Consider the following 17,235-nt stretch of genomic DNA (forward strand, 5'->3'; position numbering starts at 1 on the left):
TGGTGAACTCCCAAGCTGATGATTCTGGGTTTTCTGCTACTTCTGGTGTTTTTGAGCTTCTGCCTGAAAATACATCCTGCTACTTTCAATGAAAGCGTTCAGCTCCCCAATCAGTATTTACTAAGCTGAACCTATTGTGTTATACACTTTAACTACACTAGTATTTATTAAATGTTTTATTAACATACCTTTATCAACCCCTTACTTTATATTCCGCCCGAGCCCCCGGCAAAGCGGGTCCCAACATCTGAACATACATGCAGAAAACAGAGACACGTGTCAAACCTGCACTATTAAGGGGGGTGGGGGTAACATTACAGCTGCAGATTCTTTTTAGGGAATTACTCACATTTCTTATGCTTTTCTGAAGGAAAAAAAAAATACTACTTTGGGTAAAATTGATTTGGTCAAATATTGTATTCTGAAAGTATACGTTGTGATCCTGGACAGAATTTTTGGCAATCCACAAATTCCATTACCACCAGAGCAGTGACAGCTTCGCTCTGTTCCCTGACGAGGACCCGTACCTGGCGGTGGATCAAGGCAGTTACTTAAAAAAAATAACGCAGCAGGCGGACGTTCGTACCTAAGAACCGACGCACGCCTGCTCTACGCACCCGTCGATAAACTGAGTGCAAGAGACAAAAGATGGTTGGAATGTAAATAGGGGCACTTCCAGATTGTGACCAGGCGATCTAGGGTTCTAGAATGTGTTCTAGGTCAGCCGGATCCCCAGAACCTGCTCCAGTTCTTGTCTGCGTTGCTGCACCTAAAACATGAACAAGAGCACGATGTGTCAATAGCTTTTATATGCATGTAAGAATTAGGGACACAGCAACTGTTCTCTGGGCTGCTGTTCTACACACCGGCCACAGGGGGGCGCACAGAATAAGACCATTTTAAGACTGCATTTGCCCATGACAGTATGCTCTGTGATGTCTATCCCTCGGCTAGTACAGGGAGTACTTAATAAATAATATTTAATAATTTACACGAGAACATTTAAGCCAGAGAGGGGACAAAGCATTGGAAGCATCTACTGCAAAAAAATGGCCGAGTTTGCCCTGTATAATGTATAGTTAATAGAGGGAGTTACTGAACTTCATCACTGTTTGAACTATACATTGCACAGGGCCAGCTCAGCCTTTCCCTGCAGAGAAGGTCACTGTGTCATACTGTATGGAGTCTTTTTGGATAATGCCAATATGCCAGGAATTAAAGAAATATTTAAAGCAAGCATCCAAAATTAAAGTATGAATCAGAGGAGGTTTTAAGGTAAAAAAAAAAAGACAGAATGTAAAGAGTTAAGAAGGGCAGAGAGGACTCACCTTGAAGAAGATATGTCTCCCCACAGCCTCCTGAGCCCACGGCTGCTGGTAAAACTCGGAGCGTCTCTCTTCCTCGGGGTTGCCCATCATATCCGTCATGATCTGAATGTACAGCAGAGATGGTAAAACACATTAGATGCCACACGTGGAACCGCCAGCTTTCCTACTAATGTGTAATCAGCAACAAGACCGCTTTCAAACTTGGGTGGACTGGCCGTCACCATGGACAATGCCCACCATGAACGGGCGCGCGCATGCGCACACACCCAAAGCTGGCATACGCCAACCAGAAACCGCAAGACAAGTAAATTAGCATGACTTGGTAAAATGCACTAAAGCATTAAGAAGCATTACTGTCCCTTTAAACCACTGCATAGTTCGTCTTCCTGAGCGGTTTTGGCTATGTTAGGGGGTGGAGGGGAAAGGGGGTATTTAATTATGCATGTTTTGCCGCAGGTAAAACGTTCCTTACATTTTAAATGAAATGTTTTACCTTTTCAAGTATGATCTCAAGAGTGGGTGATGGGGCACTTTAACCCCTTCACGTCAAAGCCCCTACTTGTACAATGCATTGTCATAAATGGGTTAAGCCCATAAGGGGTTAAGAATACGAGAGTCTGCAATGATTCACAATAACCCTAAATGTTTAAAAACGTGAATACAGATTACTAATCACCTTCAGGTCCCTGCTTTGGGATTTCAGCCAGTCCTGTATAAATTCCTGGGGGTCGTTACTAAAACTCAGCATAAAATCCCTCTGCGTTTTCAGATGATTGATGGATTCGATCGTCTCATGGATCTGGGAAGTTAAAACGATTCATTTAAATACAATACAAAAAAACCCGAAACTCATCTTAAACCGACGGCGCCAAGTCTTTGATTTTTAAATGTCTCTTTAATTAAAGGAATAATAGGAAACATTTGAAAAAAAAATTAGGATCCAAATACCAAAAAAATAAGTATTTCTTTGATCCAGAAAAGATCCGCCCTTGTGTTATTTATACGGATAAACGACACCCTTTAGAATATAATGTGTATGGATTTGGCACCAGGGTCATTTGGTGGTTAGGCTAACTTTGTTATATAGAAAAATCGTATGTTGTACGTTTCCATGCCAACCGAGACATAGATTTTTGGCAATGCGTGGATTGGTCTGGCTCGTTAAGAGGCGCGGAAGGCAAACTAGAGCTGAGCTGCCTAAAGCGATGGGTTAACAGAGTTTGGGATCCCACCTTGGTATCCAGGTTGGCGATCTCTTGTTGGTTGGTGGTGGAAGCAAGAAAACTGCTCATCTGAGATTTCAATGGGTCGTCAACTTCAACATCGATGTCATAACAAGCTGTCTTCTTCTGGTCATTGGGGTCCACACTAGAAGAAGGTTCAAGAAGTTCAAGAGAACAGTCTACGTGGCTGGCCTACGCTCCCTCAATCAACGCAACGTCTCTTTCAGCCCCAACTCCCCTTAATCATACTATGAATTAGCATTATTTCCTAATTCCTTCTTTACAGGAAGGAATCTTCAGGCTCACCTTATCACATGATTGATTATTATAGGGTCCGGATGTTGCAAGAGGCTGGCAAGCTTCATAGGAATGTCAGAAAATCGCATGCGGACACAATTAAATATCTGTGACGGGAAATAGGGGAGGTTAACGTGGAGAAGACCACACACAGCGTAATAGTGTTAAGAGGAATTTAGGCAGAGTCGAAGAGAGAGGGTGGTTTAAGAAGAGATTGAAGATGAGAAAACATAAAGCTTTGGGTCAATGGATCAGAGGAGTCATTAGAAAGGTTGACCACATGGAAGGAAACAAGGACCACGTCATGGAAGGGACTGGGTCGATTACTAGAAGAAATACGGGTGGGAATGGACAATGTCATGGAAAGCCATGGAAGAAGAAGAGACTTCAGAGGTCCCAGTGTAACGCAGTGTAACGTGGCACTTACCTGTCTAAAGTAGCGGTTGCAGTTGATGTGCTCCTTCTCATGACTGTCCTGAAGTTTGTTGGTCTTGATGTACAGCCACAGGGCTTGCATGATGTTGGCACGGGTCTGAGTGGTAACACCCAACAGACGAGCCAGACGGGGGTCCAGCTTATATTGTGGAGGCTGCAAGAGAGAAGAACGATGAGAGTCAGATGTCTCCCAGAAAAAAAATTCTAAAGTACAGCGTAGCCCCCGGACACGACAAGTCCAAAAGTGGACCATAAAGACTCTCCTAAATCAGAAACGGCACTGCGATCCCTCAAACAGGACTAGGTTAGCGATACGCTATGTTCATTGTGTAAGAAAACGGGGGGGATTTGATATACTTTATCATTAATTATTAACACTGGTAAGGATATGATTTTAGAAGTTACATTTCTCCAAAGCTTCTAGAATACTTTTACCTTTTATTTATTTATTTTTTTCAGCGTTTTTTTCACTAACTAAAATGATTAAAATAACACTAAAATATCATCGCTTAATCAAAATTTTTTTTAAATACTAGCTGCCTTTTTAAATGGAATCAGAAATCACCCAATAACTAAACTAGGTAATGATGCAATTGCTGACCATAAAGCAAAATAAAACATTTGTCAAGACAGAATTCTATTCTCTATAAAGTAACTATTTTGAACATTCTAAAAAACGGTTTTCCAATAATTAACGCGGCTGTTTATCATTTTTATTGGCTATTAAACGCGGTAAGCCAGCCCTCCACTCACCTGATGATCCAGCATCAGTAACAGGGTGCACTTCACATTCACATCTCCAGGGCGTTTGACTTGAAATCCATCGGTCTCCTGGGTGGTGGCCATTCTGTGCCACTGGAGGTGACACGGAAGACGCGTTAATGTCTGCGCTATCATACCAACCTCATCGTTCTTTTATTTATTTCATTTCTCTCTTACCTCTACCAAGTGATTGTCCGGCCCGTACAATTCTTTATCCAACTCGATAACAAGGCTCTTAAAGAACGAGGAGAACTTTCGCTTTTGTTTACTGGTCTGAAAAACACAGGAAATCGACCATTTCAACCTCAAGAGCCCTGCGACAGGAATGACTAATCTTGTTTCATGTCATCATCAACCCAACTGCCACCTCAAATCCAGTAGACATGCAAACAATGCCAATCACTCTGCCACATCAGCGTCTTCTTCTCACATATGATCTTACAACGTCATGTATGGAACCCACCACAGCTAACTTCTAACACCAGCACTCCATACATCCCTCTCTCCGTCTCTTTCACCCACACTCACGTCTTCCAGAAGTTTGCCTTCAACCCGTAGCTCCCAGGAGCTCACTCTTTCCGCTTCCTCCCCGTCGGGTTTTCCAGGAGTGAACGTGTTTGAGATGTAAATCCTCAGCTTGCGCTTTTGCTGCGGAGAGGTTACGTTGGAAGATTGTTAAACGAGCCAGAATCTCAGATACAGTTGGTTCCGTTTCAATCGCTAGCCGGGTCATTAATTAACTGCTCAGTTATCAGAACAACTCATCATTTACACTTATCCCTCTACATACAGTGAGAGGCTTCTTGATGGCGTCCTGGATTTCCATCCTCTTCCTGGCGATAGTCTGATCTAATTTCCGCTCGAACGCCAAGAGATCCATGTACGCCTGAGATTCTGGAACAAGTTCTCGGATCTGAGAATCAAAAATAAGTAAATAGGGAGGTTTGTTGATGGAAAGGTGTCACAGACAGGACAAACATCTGACTCTGTTAGGTGCTAAGCTATCACAGTTCAAGAACTGAAGTTCTATCATAGAAGGTGAGGGAAGGGAGTTATTTACCCTCTGTGGCAGAATCTTGTCAGCCATCTTTCTTCTCTTGACTCTGTGAGATGAGAAAGAAGTAGTAATTAAAGAAAATAGAAATTAATGCACAGAGATTCAGACAAAATAAAATAAAAAACCAAGACATAGTATCACTCACCCTCTCCTCTGGCCGGCTCCTGAGAGATGTCCGTGTGGAGGTAGAATCCTCTTTCTGAATGGTTCCATCATCATAGGGTTCATCCCTGGCCGTAGGGGAGACCCTGGTCCGTATGCGTTGAGCATGGGGGATCCCACCGGCATCCCAGGCATCGGCATCCGAGCACCAGGGTGCATGCCGGGGCGCTAAGGAGGGGAAGGAATAGGAAAACAGGCAAGAAGGAAAGAAGAGAACAGGCAGGGGTAAAAAAGTGGGAATGTGAGGAAAGGAGAAAATAGACAAGAGATAGACAATTAAAAATATTTCTTATAGATCTTGTTATTAACATTAAGGGCAGTTCCAATTATTCCAAGAGATTTAAATTCCACTAATACTCCTAAGTGCATCCTGAAAGATCAGGACCCAACAAGACAGCACAAACCTTCTTATCCTCAATCACACGAGACCTTAATCATACTATGATTAATTCAACGGGGCTCAGGTCCGCAGGACGTTAACGCTTCATATTTAGAAAGTGGAGTTTCATCCGAAGGTCTTTTTTTTCTCACATTATGCGACATTCAATCGATTGAAACAGAAAGATCCAAAAGAAACTTTGTGCCTGATACAGAGCCAGATATACAGAGAATGTAGAAGGTCAATGGATCATACCGAGGGAAACACACTAAGTGCCTCATTGCGAGGGTCACGTTCTTGTTTCCTTTGTGCTCCTCAATGACCTTCAAGAGACACTGAAAGCACCTATTTTACAGATGGCACCAAATTCCATGAAGTAATAAATCCAGAACAGACTGTTTCTTCTGCTCAAAGGAATCCGGCAAACTGTGGAACCGACCACCCAAACGCCAGTCAACCTAAACAAAACAGATAAACTGCTTGTGGTTTTGGGAAACCTTCACAAATGCCTTAACCTCCTTTAGAAATGGTCGACCTGGAACCACCGCTCTGTGACAAGGAGAAGGAAAGACTATGAAATCACTCACAATCTTAGGGGGCACCAGCCCCATCAATGATGTATTCTGGCCAAGTCCAACTAGGCCTAGGGCAGCAGGTCCAGGGAGACGGCAGCACCATTACATGGGCCGGTTAAAAGGGAGATCCCTATGGAGTCACTATGGAGGACTTTGCCGAGTCAGCACTGCCCTCCATGTTTTTTTCCCACGTCACCCTTTCTTTCAAAAGTGGAGCGCCAGGATGTGATGTCATATCCCGATGCCCCATAGCACAGAAGGGACATCAAGGCGGCGTTACCATGGGTGCCGAAGGGCGTGTTTGGAGGTGGGGTCAGGGGGGCGTGGCTTTGCTAAGACTATTTATGGAGCTGGGGCATTAAAACGGCACCATTCGCGGGAATGTAAACCTACCAGGCGGGCCCTTTTTACCTAACGTATCGGGTAGTCTTGGCTTTAGTCTCGTCAGACCCTTTGAATGTAGGGACTGTAAGAAGAGTTGTGGGAATTGTTGGCGCTATATAATTAAAAAAAACCCAAACTAATAATAATGTCCCCCAGTATTTGCGCCGCATTAAACATACAGACAGCAGGACAGCTGGCGATGTACAATCCAACGATGACAGAATTAAATCCAGTATCGCCCAACGTATCCGGATTTTTGAATTATAACCCGATATCCGAATAACGTTCAAATTCCTAAGAATTATATCCAGAAAAAGACATGAATTACGCCCGGAGGCTTCAATTAAATCCAGATTTATATAATTCATCTGCAGGCGAATGTGATTTATATCCGGGGAGATCCGTCTAGGTGGGAATTCTATAGAATCGCGCAGATTTACTGCCGTTCTAATAAAAGGTGTATGAATCAGAGATACACCGAGGAATTCTATCCAGAGAGAGGGGATTTATATCCAGAAAGCAGGTTATCAAAATATCTCGATGGGGAAGGAGAGTCAAGTAACTTGTAAAAAAAATTCATATTTTCCAAAATGTAACAGAGGGATGCTATCGATAAAATAATAAAAAATATTATTAATAATAATAAATAATATTATTATTATATAAAAACATTATCTGATGGCCGATAAAGCCTAGGGGTATTTTCCAAGCCTGCGCATGTCATATTCGGAAATACGTCGATTTTAACTACATTTTCCCCAAATTCAAAGGTGTACTACTCATGTCAATAATTAAAGAGGTTATTAACCTCATAGCATTATCGTCGTCTGCCGGGAGGCTGTTCCACTTATCTACTACCCTCCCAGACCTGGTTGAAAAGTCTGCAGGGGATCTCCGTTTACAAGGAAAATCATTAATCCAGCCAGGTGAATGGAAGCGTTTAGTAGGTAGGACCCTGCTTTGCTTATCAATATCACCAACGTATTCCGTGGCGATGTACAACTGACACGACACGCCATGCATTAGATCTTGGAAAGACAGTAAACGCGGCTTTCCTTCCCTAGAGCCGAACCCTCTTCACTCTCCCCTACACCCCCCCTCACGTCCCCTCCCCCCTTTCCACACCCTCCCCTGTTGCCCCCCCTCAGGTGTGCTGCTAATAAGCCTCACCTAGCCGGAAAAACCAGATCTCTCCTGCAGGTCTGCGCAGCGCATGCTGGGAAAATATGTTAAGCTAAACACATATATTTGTAGTACATAGGAGTTAAATTACTGATAGGAGTTAAATTACTGATAGACTGCTGGACAAGTGTGACAAATTATATATATTTATTTATTTATAAAGAGAGAGAGAGAGAGAAAGGGGGGGATAAAGAGAAAGAGGGGAGCAGAGAGAGAGAAAGGAAGGAAGGAAAAGAGAAATGAGAGGAAAAGAGAAAGAAAAGAGAAACAAGGGGGAGAAAAGTGCGTGAGAGAGAGGAAGGAAAAAAGAGAAACAAGGGAGAGAAAAAAAGAGAGAGAGGGAAAGGAAGGAAAAGAGAGAAGAGAGAGAGAGAGAGAGAGAAAGGAGGGACAAAGAGAAAAGAATGATAAAGAGAGGAGAGAGTATTCTCTTATTTTAGGCACTTTGTAAAAGTTGGCTAAGCATACTGGGAGTGTACAGCGGCCGGCGTGCCAGAGGGTAGCTGCGTATGTAGTATTTTTTGCATCATCTGCCGGTCATGCGGGACGCTGGTTCTGTGCCAGAGGGAAGAGTCCTGCGGACAGCGGAGGAGCACTGGATTTAACTATCGGATCCCCGCGACTGACACAGAACCGGCTCGTGACCTTCGGCGCGTCCCAACAGCGCGGCTCCTTTAAGAGAAACGCTGAACGCAGAGCCTCGGAGTGCGGTTTGGCAGAGAGCGCGATAAACACAGCGAGTTAAGGAGAAGAGCAGAAAGGAGTGAAGGGGAGAGGAGCGGAGCTTTAAACTTCTCAGGGCGAGACGGCTTTGGGGGTTAAAGAGTAAAACTCCCAATTTTTAAGAAGCCAGCTTTTGCCCTTAAGTAAATCTGCCCCTTTTTAAGGAAATACACCAAACTATAAATCAGGAGAAAGCACGACTCATAGATATTCCGAACGAAGCCACCTGTACTCAAGCAGGGATTTCCGCTGCAATAAAGCAGGGAGAAAAACACCAATCAGGATGCTTAGATGACACTAAATCAGAGTAGAATATGAAGGAGTCGGCTCCAGATTGTGCGACCCCGAGAATCTGCCCCCTTACCCCAAGACCCTGAATATGGGGTAAAGCACTATGACTCGGGGGTAATATTCTGAGAGTTGCTGAGTATAAGTACGTATTCTCACCAGCTTTCAGGGCTCTAGATGGATAACCCTGTTCTGGATTATCTAGAAGGAATGTGTCACCAAACCAACATGTGCCTTTCTTCCTCCCCGTTTGAAAAGGGTTTAGTAAGTAGAGCCTCCCTTCTCTTTTGTTTAAGCCCTTGTCTGGCACTCAAAGTCCAGACAAGTTCAGACAGATCGAGAGCCGACGCTGCTCTATAAGTGCTCTCTGTTCTCAGTGAGGCTTTAGCTGCACCATACCTGCCAAGTGTCCCTGTTGAGGAAGGCCAGTCCCTTCTTGGGCCCCCAATCCCCGACGCCCCTCTTTTCTAGGAGGTCAGAATGTTTGCGGGGTATGAGGGTATTGCAGGGCTCTACAGCCCTAAAAGCCCCGATAATGTGTATAGAAACAGCAGGAAATTACTTTATACATTAAACTGTCTCCATCTCCAAAGCTATCTATAGGTCACAAAGTAAATCCCCGCCGCTAGCTAACCCCCCAAAACAAGCGCGTCCCTCTTATTTAATATTAAATATGGAGAAGTAATTTTGTATTAGACACCAGAAACCAGACATCATCTGTAATTATTATATATATTTACATATCTGGGAACTCTCAGGGTTTTCGGCCCAATCTAAGGGTGAAGGGGCAGATTCTCCAGGTTACACAGCCTGACTCCTTCCTATCCCCCCCCCCCCCGCCGTGATCATGCCCCCTGTCTGTTATGGTTGATATCCCTGCTTGAATGCAGGGGACTCAACTAAGTGCATCTTTAAATAATGACAAGTCGAGGTTTCCGTGAGGGCCGGGTTGGAGCCATGTGGGTAACACATTTGGTGAGTCACTACATAGACTCTTCGCCATGGGCTATTAAAGGGTTAATATTTTAGGAGCCTCAATGGCAGCTCATTTATAAAGTTCCCCGGTGTAAATATATATAATAAAGTTAATGTTTCAAACAATACTTTGTTACTTTATTTTTGGATATTGGTATAATAATAATGATAATAATAATAATAATAATAATAATAAAAATATCCGCTAAGTAAAGGGAACATGGCTTTATCTTACTGCACTGCGGTAAACAATACAATTCGTAACTTATCCAGAGATAAGTAATTAAGGTTTATAAAATCAAGACATAAAGGCAGATATAAGAATAATAACACTAATAATCTTTGACCATTTAATACAGCGTTATACTCCGTAACGTTGTGTAGCCCTGGAGAAAAGAGGTCCCCCCCCCCATTTTATTCAAATAAACTTAAATTTCTCTCCTAACGGGAGGTGTTATTTGGGTGGCATTCCCTAATCAAACACTTCACTGAGCTGCCTGCAGTATGATAAGGGCTTAGGGTGTTTATCTAGCAGCCTGGACTTCTTAGCCTAGGCCATTTTAACCCTTTCAGCAAACTTGCCCTTTTTACATGTCTGTGGCTCTAAAAGCCCATTGGTTCACACGTGCTTTTGCTGATTTTTTTCTTTTTTAACCTTCTCCCTAAAATCTAAAACAAGGGGACCAGTAATTATAACCAAATAAATAAATAAATAAAAAATGATGGATTATAAACGGATAAGTATGGCCTGGAAGCCTTTGATTGGCTGTTAGAAGCTGATCAATGATTAATAACAAGCGGCAATAATTATAAACGATCTTAATAGGATTTCAGCCATTTCAGGTCAGCATTTAAATAAAAATAAAAAAAAAGTGAATCAATAATCTATATATAAGGAATAGTTACTAAGAGCTGTAATTACGGCCCCGGATTTGGCATTAAAGTCATTTTCTACCCGACTATAAACTAAAAATACTAATTACGGTAATTTTGCATACTGCGCGATCTCAGCAGCATTACGGAGATTGGTAGCATTTTAATTACTAAGCATCTGCGTTTTGTGGGTTTTTTGGTGCCGTTACGCCTAGCAACGCATCCTCGCCAACCAATAAGAATGCTGGAAAAAGAGCCTTCTTAAAAAATGGACCACATCGTTGTCGCGGGGGGGGGGAGTGACATAATGATGTCATTAGATGACCTCATTCCGCACTCTACAGCCTTGATTCAATAACTGGAGATAAAGTTATCCCGGAGTAATTCAATACCAACTAAAAGAAGGGATTTTTAAAAAAAATCTTATAATATTTTATCATTTAGCCTGCGACCGGGTGACCCCCCAACATTCCCACTTGGGGGGGGGTCAGACCTTTCGACTGCGTCTTTAACCCTGAAAAGATCTGAAGTATAAAAAGGTAAATAAAATTCCTAAAAATCTCCTGCGGCCAATTCGTTTGATTGAATAGGATCCTCAGCGATACTGAAAGCGATCAAATATTTGTTTACGTTTATACGACGCTCCCGTCTCGCGGATACGTTGTATCTGAACTCATCCTTTGGAACTTTGTTTATAAATAAAGCATTTAAAAATTTTTTTTTGTCCTGTATAGTGATAATTAGTGCGTATATTACCTGGTAGGGCCCGGTGGGGCCCCTGTAAACTCCTGGGCCTGGTCCCCGCATCATGTTCATTGGGCTCCCTGGACCGAAAGGTACACCCCCCCTGGAGGACATGAGATTTGGGATGAGGGCTCCCTGGTTATGTCAGTTCAGCGCAGCCTCCTCCTGAGTGAGCCTCTCTCTCTCCAGCCTCCTACTGAGTGAGCCTCTCTCTCTCCAGCCTCCTCTTGAGTGAGCCTCTCTATCTCCAGCCTCCTCCTGAGTGAGCCTCTCTCTCTTTCCAGCCTCCTCCTGAGTGAGCCTCTCCTGTCAGCCTCCCTTGTTTACAGCTCCATTCCAAGTGTGCCTGTGTGTTTTAACCCCTGCTGGCTGATTGTTCCTGGTGTGAATAGCCCTGCCTCCCCAGCAGATACCCCTCACCTGCCCCCCACTGTGCTGCCTCCCCTTCTGTGTATAGCTGTGCTGAGCCTCACCCTGGGGCTTCCAGCCTCCCCCTGTGTGTCTGATCTGCCTCCTCTGGGTGACTCCTGTGCTGTTCTGCCCTCATAGGAAGTTATTGGAAGGTTTTTTCTGTTGGTGTCATCACTTCCACAGAGCTGTTTTGCAACAAACCTCCCAGCAGCTCATCTCCCTGCCCTCCCTCTCTCTGCCTCCTCTTATCTCTGCCCTCCCCTCTCCCTCCTTCCTCTGGCTGGATCATGTGTCTACTCCATTAACAAGTTCTTTCATCTCCCCCCTTCCTCATTGTCACTGCTGCCCATCCCCTCATTGCTGGGACTTGTCTCAGCCCCTTTCGGCTTTTCCCTCCACCCTTTTCCTCTGAATGCTCACCCCCTTCTCCATTTCCCCTCCCCTACTCTGTTCCCCATGTGCTTCGCAGACTTTGATCTCTTACCTTCAGGCTGAGCATGTGGACCCGTTTGCAGGAGTAGTACATACCCTTCCCATACAATCCGCAATGCATTCCAACTCCGCAGGACCCATGCCGGACGGACGCTATCAATAGCCCCCGGTGTCTGGACTGCGGATTTAAATGCCCCCTGCTGCTGTTTTGACCGGGCGATACAGTCTGCCTGCAATTGACATTCAACCCTTTTTTGTTAGCGACAAGTCGTAGCCATAACCCGACCGATCACCTGGAAATTAGCGCCCAGCTTGCGAGGAAAGGACAATTTGCTAATCCTTTTCTATATATATATAAACAGGGTTGTGTCCCCTATGCTGCTGTGGCCCCCACTTTACCCATGTGACGTCATCCCCAAACTCGCTCGCATAATGGGACCTTGTTTCACGATCCCCAATATCCCCAATTTATAGAATCGCTTTATCCTTATCGATCCTTCAAGGTGTCATTGAAAGACCCCCAAGACTCCACTTCTGCCCCCCAAGAAACTTTCTTTTAAAAGACAAAATTTTGGACACAGTTAGAAAAACCTACAACTCCCTGGGCTGTCCGCGTCGTTGAGCCCCCTGAATGTTTTTGAGGCTCCTTTTTGCTTAAAGGGTTTCCTAGAATAATCTCCAAAGTGTTTACGCAGATCAGAATACAATGAGGGGCAACGAGTACGGGGTCGCGTTATTTGACTTTAAGCGACACCGTGACCTGACCTCTGACACCGAAATCTTTTTTTTAAAAAAAATAAAGACATTTGTGGGTTAGTAAAATCAATAACAAATTATAGTAAAAAAAAAAAAAATTATAGTAAAGAAAAAAAAAATCTTTAGAGGTTAAAAAAACAAACACACAATTAAGGGTTTAGTAAAACAAAGAAAAATAATTGAAAATTTAGGGGTTAGTAAAACAAAACAAAAATATTTAAAGGGTTAATATAACAACCACCGAAAAATAATCATCACAATTTAAGGATTAATAATGCAAAAAAAACCAAATTCAAACATTTAGTGGTTAGTAAAGCAAAAAAAAATAAGTTATGGATTCCACATCAGACGTGAAAAACCTTAAATCATTAAGTTTCTTGGTTCAACCCTTTAAAAAAAAAAAAAACAGCGACTATCAATTTTTCTTTCATGAATATGTGGGTTTTTTTTACCCCATCGTTCACAAACTTCCTTTGAACTGCATTTTATTTCCGTTCGAAAAAAAAAAGGCCGAATGTTGCATTTAGAAACCATTTTAATAGCGCGCCATGTAACACATTTTAACCCCCCCCGATATTGTAGGGGCACGGTACTGAAAGGGTTAAACATATAAAGGCTTTGGGTGTGCCCAACCCCCCCCCCCTGAACTGTCTTACCCGTTAGTGGCGGTTAAGAAACAGGAAGTAGGCAAAGTGAAACTATTTCTTAATAAAAACGGCTAAAAATAAAATCACGTTTTGGGTGAAAAAGTTTTAACAAACCAATAAAAGCCCTCGTTTTGTACAGAGAGCCGGGTCCTTATTACAGGACCAGCCGTCCGCTATTAACCTCTTTGCTGCCGGGCCGGCAGTTTGTGAAGGAGAATCCTCCCTGCTTCGAAGGAAGCGATAATTAGCTGCGTGCTGGAACATCTGTCAGCTGCTAATTACACGCAGGGCCCGGGGAGCGCAGCTGCCGCCATATAAAGGGGACGCGTTCAGAACAAAGGAGGAGATTAGAGTCTGTCGTTGAGACGTGAGCGTGCGCTCATTAGATCAATCAGCGTCCATTCTTGTGATATTAATAATGGCGGCCATGTGGAAACCCTTCTGGACACCTGTGTGGAAGTTGGCAACAACAGGAGAGGCCTCCTTACAGTCATCTTATTATAGAGTCTTCCAGCAGCTCCCCGGTGATCGTCTATTACACATCCCTTATAGGCAAAGTCTCATAAAAAATAGTTTTCTCCATGAGCATAACCCCCGGCGCTGTATACAGTAACAACCCCCGGCGCTGTATACAGTAACAACCCCCCAGGCGCTGTATACAGTAACCCCCCAGGCACTGTATACAGTAATAGTTTTATCTAATTTTGTCCCGATAGACCCCCTTTATCTGCCGTCATTGTTATCAGTCATGTGATATTTTGGGTGACTTCCCGGCACAAACACCACACTGAGCTGACGCTTTATGGCAACGCTAATGAAGTCCATTTACTCATAGACATTTATTGGTCAGAGTGTCAGGCCGGACACTAAAGACTGAGCCATTCTATTGTTCCCCACAGGCAGTATGATAAGGAGTCAGGGGGTCAGACAACAGAGCGAGAACTCATACAAAAGGCTGATATGCAGCTGCCTGAAAACATTATATTACGGGGGAAAAGTTTTTAAAAAATAAATAAAATAAAACCGCACAAGATTTTTGAAAAATATTTTTAACCCGAGACAAGGAATAAAAAGCCTCAGCCTCCTTATTCTAGTCTTATTTTCATCTCATCATGGTGTCCTCCAGCACCTCCACTTATTGTTTACGAGATGTTCCACGACTCGGTCCCATTTATCATCGCAGAGAGATTTCTTGGTCGACTCGGTGGGATGAAGACGCCCCCCTGTGGATAGAATCCTCACTAATTCTTTTCTTCCAGGAACGTTGCACCCTGGAACGCACGCCGGTCCAGCCGTGGGGTGTTAGACGACATCACGATGACATCACGCTGCTGTGCACGGGCACTTGGCGTTCTAGGCTCTGCACGTTATGAATACGAGGCACTCTGTGCCGTATAGACTCACGTTAAACATCGGGCGGTTATCAGTCACGCTGCGCCTCCGGAGTCATGTGACCGACCTGCAGAAATACCGCAAAGGGCACAGCCGTGTGCGTAATCTTCATGGAACAGAATATCAAAGCCAACAAATATGTTGTGTGATTATATGTATGTATATGCTAGAGAGGTGGAAATGGGCCAAAAACTATTCCGAGAGATTTTTCGTTTTGTTTTTCGACAACAAATTTGGTTCCCTGGCTGTTCGTTTCAGGCCAAAAATCCGGGGGGGGGGGGGCATTTTTAATACAGGAACAAGATTTGTTGCCTGATGCCCACATTAAATCTCACTCACACTTGCAAAATGTTTCCCTACCTTCTCAGCCGACCACTTCCGCTTCTTCATCATCTTCTATCTTTTAGCTTCTTTCTTCTATTTTCTTCTGTCTTCGTCCGCGTCATCAAAGTTCCCATTCTGTCCATGGAGATGCGGACGGAGATAGAAGAAGACGGAAATTTGGAGCTTTCGTTTTCATCTGATTCGTGTGGAATTTGGTCTTGTTTTCATGGCTTTGTACCAATTGTCGGATTTGTCCTTGGTTCTTTTACCTTTGATTGACCATCACAAAGATTCTATTGCAGCGACTAATGTGGCATCTCAGTGGTTCTAATAATGGTTCTTATGGGAACCGTGTATTATCAAGGGCTAAAGATTTTCTGAATGATGTCACCTGTATTCAAGCAGGGATTTCAGCTATGATATAGCAGGGAGAAAAGCATCAATCGGGATGCTCAGATATAATGAAATCAGGGGAGAATATGAAGGTGTTGGCTTCCAAGAATCTGTCTATTCACCTTAAAGCGGGCCTGGACCGATCATCTGGCCTGCTGGGCAAATATCTGGATATGCCGGGCCACACGTTAGGTGAGCATAAAAACATAACGTGGGGTATTTAATACAGGGGCGGGTTTGGAGGCTATTGCCCCCAGGCCGGTCCAAAATGATTCACAAAGTCTGACCTCAACCCAGCTGGTCCAGATAGGACCAACAATTTTGGACCAGAGGCAGGTGCCTGCAAGCTTGCCCGTGTATATGGAAGTATGTGTATTTGTGTTCAAGAGGGAGTATGTGTTAACATGAGTGTGATAAACTGAGGGTGTAAGTGTGTGTGATGGTGCAAGTGTGTTATAATAAGGGGTATGAGGGTATGTGTTAGCCTGAGGGTGTAAGTGTGTTAAAAAGAGGGCGTGTGTGTGAGGGAGTAAATGTAGCCAAACAATTTTACCAAAGAAGGTTTAATATGTTTTTTCTAAGCATATTGTAGCATCTAAACTGGATATACATTTTTATTTTATATTTTTTTTGTGTATATATATTTATATATATTACATTAAATTTGGCCCATTGATGTCATTGAAGTCTTAATGAAGAGCTCAGCGGTTGCCAATGGCTGATACGGGGGGGGGGTCGGTGTCGTTAGAAATTCAAGCTCTCACTGTCTGTAAAAATGTTTCCATAGATTAGTTTACTGATGAAATTTCTACGGGTTCATTAATTTGACATTAACATTAGCAATGTGGCTCGGGTTTGATTTATCAAAATGTATAAGCGATTGTGTTATGGGCATTTCTCGCATCGTTTCTATTGAACCAGCGCTGAGGATATAAAGCTTCTGCCCCAAAATTACCCATTTATGTCCTGGTTTTGGTTGGATTTCCTGGAAAAGATTACTCTTAATAAATAAGTAAATAAAGACAGGATATAGACGTCTGCTATATACATTATTCCATTGCTGAAGAAAAGGTGTCGTTTTTCGCCTCATTTTTTTTTACTCTGCAAGTACGGACTTCGCCATTGGAGGTCGTCATGTGAGATATGAGCTCCACCCCCTCACACGAAAGCCAGTGAGGGAACGCTTTATGGCAGAGACTGTCGTGAAAAGCTGGTTCCTTCACCACAGCAACAGACTGTCCCTTCTGATTGGTCCACTGGTTGCTGTAATAAGAATTGCTCCTCAACCTCCTACAACCCCCATTGTATTACCTCCAGTCACTACTCCTAGAAGGGCCTCCACCCTACTGCTTCCCACCTCCATCTTGCACTGACTCACTTTTGCCTCCTCTGAAGTAGGACAGACCTCACCGAGCACACATGCAAGAGTCGGGTCACCTATTTCCGTGAACGGGGAAATGATGACTGAACTGACCCACCTTTACCGAATAGAG

General features: G+C 43.6%; 1 protein-coding gene across 1 annotated transcript; it reads right to left on the bottom strand.

The window, feature by feature from the left end:
* Positions 1–404: 404 nt before the first annotated feature.
* On the bottom strand, positions 405–11,937 carry SMARCD2 (SWI/SNF related, matrix associated, actin dependent regulator of chromatin, subfamily d, member 2). The gene is made up of 14 exons (XM_053454108.1): positions 11,861–11,937; positions 11,400–11,490; positions 5,248–5,432; positions 5,106–5,148; positions 4,836–4,958; positions 4,574–4,693; positions 4,223–4,318; positions 4,037–4,138; positions 3,276–3,437; positions 2,858–2,955; positions 2,561–2,696; positions 2,005–2,127; positions 1,329–1,430; positions 405–769 (listed from the first exon to the last, which is right to left on the bottom strand). The coding sequence occupies exons 1-14, from the start codon at positions 11,932–11,934 to the stop codon at positions 716–718; spliced, it is 1,509 nt and encodes a 502-aa protein (XP_053310083.1). The 5' UTR covers positions 11,935–11,937; the 3' UTR covers positions 405–715.
* Between the last annotated feature and the right edge of the window lie 5,298 nt (positions 11,938–17,235).

The sequence above is a fragment of the Spea bombifrons genome, chromosome 13, assembly GCF_027358695.1.
Source record: "Spea bombifrons isolate aSpeBom1 chromosome 13, aSpeBom1.2.pri, whole genome shotgun sequence".
Taxonomy (NCBI): domain Eukaryota; kingdom Metazoa; phylum Chordata; class Amphibia; order Anura; family Pelobatidae; genus Spea; species Spea bombifrons.